Source organism: Phalaenopsis equestris, unplaced genomic scaffold (assembly GCF_001263595.1).
Source record: "Phalaenopsis equestris unplaced genomic scaffold, ASM126359v1 Scaffold000665, whole genome shotgun sequence".
Taxonomy (NCBI): domain Eukaryota; kingdom Viridiplantae; phylum Streptophyta; class Magnoliopsida; order Asparagales; family Orchidaceae; genus Phalaenopsis; species Phalaenopsis equestris.
In genome coordinates this window covers 207,469-216,252 of record NW_018165105.1, presented here as the reverse complement: position 1 = coordinate 216,252, position 8,784 = coordinate 207,469, and the positions used below count along the sequence as shown (strand labels likewise).

The window sequence follows — 8,784 nt, the reverse complement described above, 5'->3', positions numbered from 1 at the left end:
ACCCCCCGACACCCCCAAAAAACTAGCCAATCAAAAGACATGTGGTCGGGACGACCGATATTCTTCAGCTAATTGGACTGTCTGATAATGGGCGTTCGATTGAACCAGACGATACTGGGTGGCCGGTAAGACCTGCCTCTTTTGGGCAACCAAATCCACAAACACCAAGCAAAATCTACTCCTAGGACTAGCTAAGAAAGAAAACACAAGGGTTTTAGAAAATCTAACCAACGCGAAGGTTGTAGATGTGTTTCTTCTAGTGGGATGATGTTTTCCTAACAGTAGGTGATAAGACAAAATTTTGGCGAGGTTTCGGCGAAGCTCCAACGAGATTCGCTCCACCCTTCTCCAAGGAATGAAGAAGCTCTTCGAGTGGTAGAAGAGATAATGAAGCTCCGGCGAGGTTCGAAGCTCTGACGATCCTTTCCCAAGCTAGAATGAACCTCTCCTTTAGCGTAGGAGAAGAGACACCTTGCTCTTTGCTAGCCGCAATCCTCCTCAAAAAGCTCCTCACACACTCTAAGAATGGTGGAGAAAGAAAAAGGAGGCGACGAAGAAAAGAGGAGTAAGAAGGTAAATAAGAATAAGGGGATTCCTCAAATTCGTTTGCTCCAAGAGATTTTCTCCGAGGCACCTCCAACGTGTCCAAGAGGAAGATGAAGTTCCTCTTGTGCTCTCCCTAAGCTCTCCTAACTAGCCCAAGTATGAAAATGAGAGGAGATATGAGTTTAAACCAGCTCAAAAAAATGATTTTGATGGGTCATGAGGAGTATGTGTCACATATTTAAGTATTTCCTTAGAGCAATTGCCATTTTGTTGGTATTCATCTTAAAAAATGACTAATTTACCTTTTTTTTTATAACTAGGCTTTTTCAAATGATGCTGCTTATTTGAATAAATCAATTGTAAATTATATGGAGTTGGAAAATGTTTGTCGTGAAAGTCAGACTATTGGAAACTCGGCTAAATCTCAGAACTCTAATATTCCAATTGGGACACAACAGAATAAATTGGAAGATGATGACTTCTTAGGTTTATTGAGACATATGCAAATGCAACACAAACTACTAATATTTCAGATGTTTATTGAAAAAGTTGCTAAAAAGGGGGGTGTTCTATAAAAGAAGAAGAAAGTGTTTGCGGTTAATCAAAGTCTTGGGAGTGCATTGTCATGATGGCAGATTGTGCTGGTAAGGCTGCTACCATAATCAAGAGCAGGACAACATATACTAAGGAAAGAAAATCTTTTACAGAACTTATGACAGAGCTTTCAAATATTCAAGAATCTTACAATGGCTCGTTCACAATCCAAAGCTCAATGTAAAATGAAGGAATTAGATAAATGGGTCTCACGAGCCAGATATATTAGTAGATTAGTTACTCTAACAATTTTATATTTTGAAATTTTGAGACTCATTTTGATCTCAATGATTGAATTATCATATTTGTAAAACTTTAAGTTTTGATAGCATTTGATGTATTTTGAACATCTTTATTGACTATTTCTCACCTTAGCCGCACGGGACACATAAAGTCAAGTATTGAGACAAGATTTCATCTTATGAGCTACTGTACTGTGAAATTTTTTCATATTCTTACTATTGCATCATGGATTTGTCTCTTAATTTGTTGGGCATCCACTTTTATGACTATAATGATGTGCAGGTTTTATGAATGGATTAAAGCAAAATTTAGAGTTAATTTTTACACCATTATTTTCCAAAAATGGATCCTATGTTTTTAATTTATGCAATCCTTATTATGCAGGTCTTTAATCATGTATGGTTGAAAAATGCTAATGAATTTGTTAGTACTTATGTCTATTCCCAAAATCAAATAATTGTATGGCGATATCCGTCGATGTCAAAGGTAAGTGAAGTCTGAGTCTATCTATGAATTGCATATGAGTATGCATTTTTTTTTGGAAGATTTGTATACATACCGCTCAATTCTTATGTATTTTTATATCTAGCAAATACAATTCAATTTTAACTTGCATGAAATGCTGTTTTTTACTTTCTTAGTGCTGAAATATTGGTATTTTTCATCTGATATGAAAGATTTGGGTGGTATAAATGTGAAAAGTAAATTTTAGTTGTTGTTGTATGTGTAAATACATGAGAATTGGGTGGTATGTATGTAAATACCCTTCTTTTTTAGTCTTCTATATTTGGCCATCTCTCTTGATGGGTTTTGTCTATTTATTACATTTTTAATTTTTGCAGACAATTGTCACCGGAGCAGAAGATGAAATGCTCAGGTTTTGGAATGGTTTCTCCTCTCCAAACTATCAGGCTGGTGATGTTGCTGCAACACTGTTTACTGGGACATCAATGATTTTATACCATATAAATTAACAAACAAAGAGTTTTAGGGAGTGTTTGGGGGGCGGCCGGCGGTGAGGTACCACACCGTACCGTAATTTTTTTTGTTTGATAAAACTGCATTTTGATTGTTTTTTTCAAAAAGCTGCAGCTGAAAGTTGTGTTTTGTAATCTTACCAACTTAAGTGTAGTGGCTGCTAGAAAGTTGTGGTCTGAGTTTTCAAAAAAAAAAAATTTATAATAGCCACCGTAACTTTTTGAATGTCAGTTCCTTTTGCAGCAGTTTCTTCAAAGAGCTGCAGTTGCCTCAAACAGACCCTTATTTTTTGACAACTTATTTTTCGTGTTAGAGCACCGAGAACGAGATCAGAGCTTTCTCTCCTGGAAGAACCGAGATTACGTGACAATTGGATTCTGCTACTGTTCAAACTCTATATAGAAATTGTCATCAAATGAAACAATCGATTCCACTCGATCGGCTGAAGGTTCACAAGAATCTGTTCAAGTTTTGATCTTCAATAAAACATTTGGATTGAAATAGAAATTGTCATCAAATGAAACAATCGATTCCATTCGATCGGCTGAAGGTTCACAAGAATCTGTTCCAAGTTTTGATCTTCAATAAAACATTTGGATTGAAAAACTTCATTGTTGTCTGAACAAATAAAATACTTCTGGTTTTGTCTGAAGGTTTTGGCTTGTATACTTGAATTAATCTCGTCCTACAAGTGCAAAGCACATGTTATTGTAAATTTCAAAGTTGCAGAAATATGACTGTGAAAATAGTAGTCATTTATTAGCCTTTGTTCTAAAACTGTGAAGGAAAAAGATAAACTGTAAAATTTACAGTTTTCTTACATGCTTTGGTTGCTTCTTTATTGCCTGATCATATCTCAAAGGCTTATACAGACAGTCTTTATTACCCGTAAATATCGAAGTTAATAGGGGTGAGATATGTAAATCCCTATATTTTGGGTGTTGGGTGCAGAAAACACCCAATTTATTATGAACTGTGGAACCTCCTCTCTGGCTTTATCATACCATGGCTAATACATTCTATTTCATTATCATACTTTTTGTTCATGAGTTGCAGATCTGTATACCAAAAAATGCAATTGCACATCCAAACTAGTTAAATGAATTTATAGATTTATTTCAATTTTTTTTATTATAATGAAAATGATTTAGCTAATATTATTTTGATGCAAATTATATAGAATATTATATAAATAATTTTTTAAAAAAAGATTATTATGTTTTTTAGAAATAAATTTAATTTTAAAATATTATATAAATAAAAAAGAATATTTAAACATTAAATATATAAAGCTTATAAAAAACATATGATATATAGCTAGTTTATTAAAAATAAAAACTTTGAATTCTACTTACGCAACCAAACAGTTCATAAGTATCATGAATAAACTATTTTACTCTGCTCTCCATCTAACTAAAGAGAAAAAAAAAACAATTACCTTGTATTTATTTTACAAACAATCAAATAGTTCTAAAATATTTAGAATACACTGCAATTAGAATACTTCTACAAACAATTTAGATTTCATTTTCAGCAAACCAAACAATCCCTTAGAGGAATAAGGGTCTGTTATCGTAATTATTTCATCAATCAATAATGTTGACTATTCATGACTCGCAAGCATTTTACCTTCAAATTGAGAAATAACAATCAATTAACAATTTTTTTTCTTAAATTAAAAAAAAAAAAAACTAAGATAAATAATGCTTTAATGCTTGGATTACAAAGCATTACTTTTTCTCTTTTTTGTTCACTCAAGTGATTGGTCATCACTTAATATGATTAGATTCAAATGTCTTCATTCTTCAATAGACTCCAAATTTAGTCATAAGCTTGTGCACAAATTGATATAAGAAAAAAAATAGAGATATTTGGTTGACCTTCAATCCAACATCTTACTCGTATATATATAAAAACATCTGTCAGTTAATATTTTATATAATTTATAATACACTTCATAAATATTTTTAACTTCTTTATATAAATAACTTGCCAAAAATATTTTTTGCAATCCATAAATATTACTCAAATCAACTCTGAAACTAAAATATTTTAAACCAACTTAAATGCATCAGAGTCAAAATCAACATCTACAATTTCAAATTTAGACTGACAAGCTTCAACTCAATTGATGCAAACCCTAGAATAAAAAAGCAACCTTTATCATTATTTCATCAGAAGAGTATCCAGTGTTCAATTTACAATATGTGAGGTGAATTTGAGGTTAGGATGCAGACATCCACCCCCTTTAAATCTCACATCACAACCACATTTTACTATATTTTCTGAGATCCTTGCAATAAAAAAAAAAACCAGCTTCTGGAAGATTTGAAATATAGCAGTGAAGAGCTCCTCCCACATATATCTGAAGAGTCATAATCAATAAAAAAGTAATCTTTGATGTATAGTTTTCTCTCCTGCAAATGATGTGCAAATTGATGCGCTTCAAAAGAAAACACAAAAAAAAAAAAAAAGAAAGAAAAGGTAGTCCACCATAGGGGGGGAAAAAGAGAGAGGGTGAAAGAATGGATAAAGTGAGAGGGAGGAAGGGAGGGAGAGTAATAGAGTGGGATAGAGAGTGATTATAGAGAAGATACATGAGGAGAGAGTAGAGAGAGGGATAGTGATGAGGGAGGGAGGTATAGTTGAGAGAGAGAGAGAGAGAGCAGATTTATAAGAGAGAGATGCTGCGAATAGAAGCGAAATGTGTGCTGTACTTGTCGACTATGGAGGCGGCGGAACTGACCCGCAACAAACTTCAACTCATCAGCCATTAATGCAAAAGCTTCTACTTCAGTCAAGGATCTCACTGTCCTTGTGGAAGAAGGGAGGTTGGCTCCAGCTTTTGGATCTAGAGCCCAGGTCAGCAGTTCCTCCCCACAGAAATCTCCCTCTTTAAGAATACTTCTATTGAAGAAGCCGCTCCTCCCACCATCGGTGGTCACACTCTCAAGGCGACCGCGAATGATGAAGAGCATTTCATCCACAGGGTCTCCTTCCCTGACAATGTAAGTGTTCTCTGTGTAAAGACTGGGCATTAGCCGTTCACATATGGCGTCCAGCAGTCGCTCGTCCATGTTTCCAAACAAAGGGACCTGAAAGGAAAAGGAAACGTGGGATAATGAATACATCCCTGCTTAATTCTTCAAGGCTGAGTTTCTAATATTCAGAATCCATAATATTAGAACGAGACAAGTTGTGGAAACCAAACAATAATTTTCTCACTCAAATTCCAAAATATATACAATGTAGAAAACGTGAGATTAAGATCCTGTATTGCAGGAAATAAATTAATATCTTTCTTATTTTCCTTGCCATTATTATGTTTTGTTATCTTTCTTATTCGCTTGCCGTTATTATGTTCTGTTTTTGGCAGATTTTGACTATATAATTCTCTTAGATTTAAGCCTTCCTTTTCAATCACTATTGTTGTATAGAACAACCTTGGGTGTATAAATAAAATAACTCAGAGAAACCTTTCTTTCTTCTATTTTATCAAGGTATCATAGTCAGCCTTCTCCATGGCCAAAAAAATCATGATTGGTAGGGTGCAAACAAGGATGGATTCCTCAGAAATCCCTTCTAGTTTCTCCACACAATCTAACACCTAGGGACAATCACTTTTTACAAATTACTCGGCATAAAACTAATGGGACTAACTCGAAGGGGAGATCTCAAAATGTTATGTTACCGATTCAAAGCAGAGTACAGATCAACTCTCTTATTGGGGCAACAAAACAACTAAAGTAAAATCATACGCGCAACTTGTAAGGCTGAGAATACAATTGGTTGATAAATTTAATGGAGCATAAAATTAGTCAAACATATTTCTATAAAACTGCAAAGTAATTATAGGATATGGTGTAAAAAATATATTTTGATCTCAAAAATACTGGCATAGTACCTTGATATTTGATTTGCTCTTAAAAGTGCATGCCAATGTACTATAATTATAACTGAATATTTTAATACTGTTATGAATTTTAACAAGAGATGAATGTGTACTACGAAGCCAATTGGAGTTGCCTTGAGATACTTTAGTATAACCAAATGAATAAGAACGACCAAATATTTAATTTCCTTTGAGTTGAAGAATAAATTGGAGGAAGAAGGAGGTTGTTTCTAAGGAATAAAACTTTTTGCCAACCTATGGGAAGAGTTGCAGCTGTTTGATGGTAGGAAAGATGGAAGAAGGTAATAGTCGGAAGTCAAGAAAAAATACCGACTGAAGCCCATACACAAAAACTCATCTCTTTATCAAAGAGAGCAGTTTTGGATTATTTAATTAAAAAATATTTTTTTAAAAAAAAGATGAGACATGGTACGATCATTGTAAGAAATCTTTCCACCCAGGACAGCTATCCAAATGCTATTTTCTGCATTTCCAGTCGTTGCTATCATAATAATCAGGAATATAAATATATCATGCATGTACAACAGTCAGCATGGTCACCAGTTTTAGTCCAGCCTTTTGAGAAGAGGAGCAGTGTTGAACAATATCTTACCCTTCTCACCAAAGCCAAACAAAGATGACGCTTTATATCTCTTCTTAGGTCTGCAGGAAGGCTCTTGACCAAGTTTTCTTCATCCACACCTCGAGTCTCCTGCCACTTGTACTGATCATATCGCCTTACACGCTCCCTAAGTTCTGGTGGGAGTAAGCGGTGATGCATCCACTGCTCCGAGTCACGTCTTTTTACCCTCATCTCTTCAACTCTTATTGTCAATGACTGAAGATAGGTCTGAAATAATAATTCAAAAGATTTATTCCGAGAAAAATTTTCTAAGCCAAAAATCAGCTTCTTGTTATCAAGCTAAAATTTAGTGTGCCTCTCAAAAATAAAAAAAATAAAAAAAAAATCAGTTAAAATGGCTGACAAATAAGAAGGATGCTCCAAATAGCAAATCATGAACTACTTAGCATAAGTAAATCATCTAAGAAAACTTCTCCCAAAGCATAATTAGCCTTGACCGCTTACCAGATATCAATTGGTATGTGCAAACATATTACACTACAAAAATTCCCTGAGAAAATGACAACATTTTAACCTGCATTGGTATGTGCAAACATATTACACTACAAAAATTCCCCAAAAGGATGAACAGTGTGTTACCTGCATATTACCAATAAGGAGGGCAAAGAGAATGAGTCCGAGTATAGAAAGTGCTATGGAGTAGAAAACCTCTCCAGGATATGTACTTGTAACAAGTCCTTGTCCAAGGGTGCTGTCAGACATCAAATAGTGAAATTCATCTAAGCAAAATTGGGATTTAAGTTTAACACGCACTTTTTAGATTATAATTTTCATATGGACATGGTTGTCCCACAGAAAACTTTGCAAATCCCAATCAGACGGTCACTTTAACATAATTCAAAAGCAAAGTTAAATGAGAAGAAAGCCAACAATTTGCTACTTGAAATTTACTACTTTCACTAAGACCCAAGAATATGTTGTCTTAAATATAAATTGTTACAATAAAAATCAGTGCTCAAAGAAACTTAGAATCCTACTTACAATAAAAATGAAAACTTATAACAAATAGAGAGAAATTAATTGAAGTATTAAACTTGAACGAAAAATTACCTGAACGAATAAAGAGAAGTGCTACTATGCTTACATAATTTAATAAAAATCAAACTATTCTAGTAATTTAACACATATATCACATTACATGTAACATATTATTGAAAAAAATCCTTTCCAACTATTATTTTATCTAACCTATAATGCTACAAATGTTTGAAAATTTATTTTCCTTGCTAGTGTAATTCCCTGGAGGGTTAATAATAATGCCCTCAAACTATCATCTATCATGGCTTGCATATTCATCTTTAACTTGCTACAAACATGCATGTGTACCAACATTAATTGCCCTTGAAAACTAATACAACAATAAGAAGCCTTTATCCCACTAAGTGGGGTCGGTACATGAACCATTTTTCTCCATTGTCCTATTGAATGCTATACATTCATTTAATTCTAATAAATTAAGATCTTTCGTTATACAATATGTCCCAGTATTTTTAGGTCTACAATCCACCTTTCTTAACATAAGTTGAATCTAAAACATTTACTCTTCTAACTGGATCATCAGTGGTCGATATTTAATGTGACCAGACCATTAATACGGCTCTCTCTAATCTTGTCTGCCAATGGAGCCACACCAACCCTTTCACGGGTACATTTGTTTTGTATTTTGTCTCTAAATGTCAAGCCACTCATCCAACTAACCATTCTCATCTCAGCAATAATTAACTTAGTTTTAAGATTCTCTTTTAAAGGCCAACATTTTGCGTCATAAAGCATTGCAAGTTTGAACACCATCTTATAAAATTTTCCTTTCAAGTCCAAGCGGTACTTTTCTATCACACATTAGGTCCGATACATTCTTCCATTTCAACCAACCAACTTGGATTCTACT

At 33.9% G+C, this 8,784-nt stretch overlaps 1 protein-coding gene and 1 long non-coding RNA gene across 3 annotated transcripts in view; one reads left to right on the top strand and one right to left on the bottom strand.

Moving 5' to 3' along the window:
* LOC110030139 overlaps positions 1 to 2,855 on the top strand; it is a 7,449-nt gene extending 4,594 nt beyond the window's left edge. The window contains exons 2-4 of one of the 2 annotated variants that reach the window (XR_002294627.1): positions 1,768 to 1,869; positions 2,226 to 2,403; positions 2,675 to 2,855. This is a non-coding gene — a long non-coding RNA (uncharacterized LOC110030139). Of the gene's footprint in view, positions 1 to 26; positions 1,870 to 2,225; positions 2,404 to 2,674 lie in introns of those variants that run through there. The other variant, XR_002294626.1, reaches the window with a different exon arrangement.
* Positions 2,856 to 4,480: 1,625 nt separating this feature from the next.
* Positions 4,481 to 8,784, bottom strand: part of LOC110030134 (probable cyclic nucleotide-gated ion channel 5) — a 42,231-nt gene continuing 37,927 nt past the window's right edge. The window contains exons 8-12 of the mRNA XM_020732710.1: positions 7,476 to 7,587; positions 6,867 to 7,103; positions 5,050 to 5,456; positions 4,675 to 4,726; positions 4,481 to 4,501 (exon numbers count right to left, since the gene is read on the bottom strand). Coding sequence (XP_020588369.1) covers positions 4,481 to 4,501; positions 4,675 to 4,726; positions 5,050 to 5,456; positions 6,867 to 7,103; positions 7,476 to 7,587 — 829 coding nt within the window. The remainder of the gene's footprint in view (positions 4,502 to 4,674; positions 4,727 to 5,049; positions 5,457 to 6,866; positions 7,104 to 7,475; positions 7,588 to 8,784) is intronic.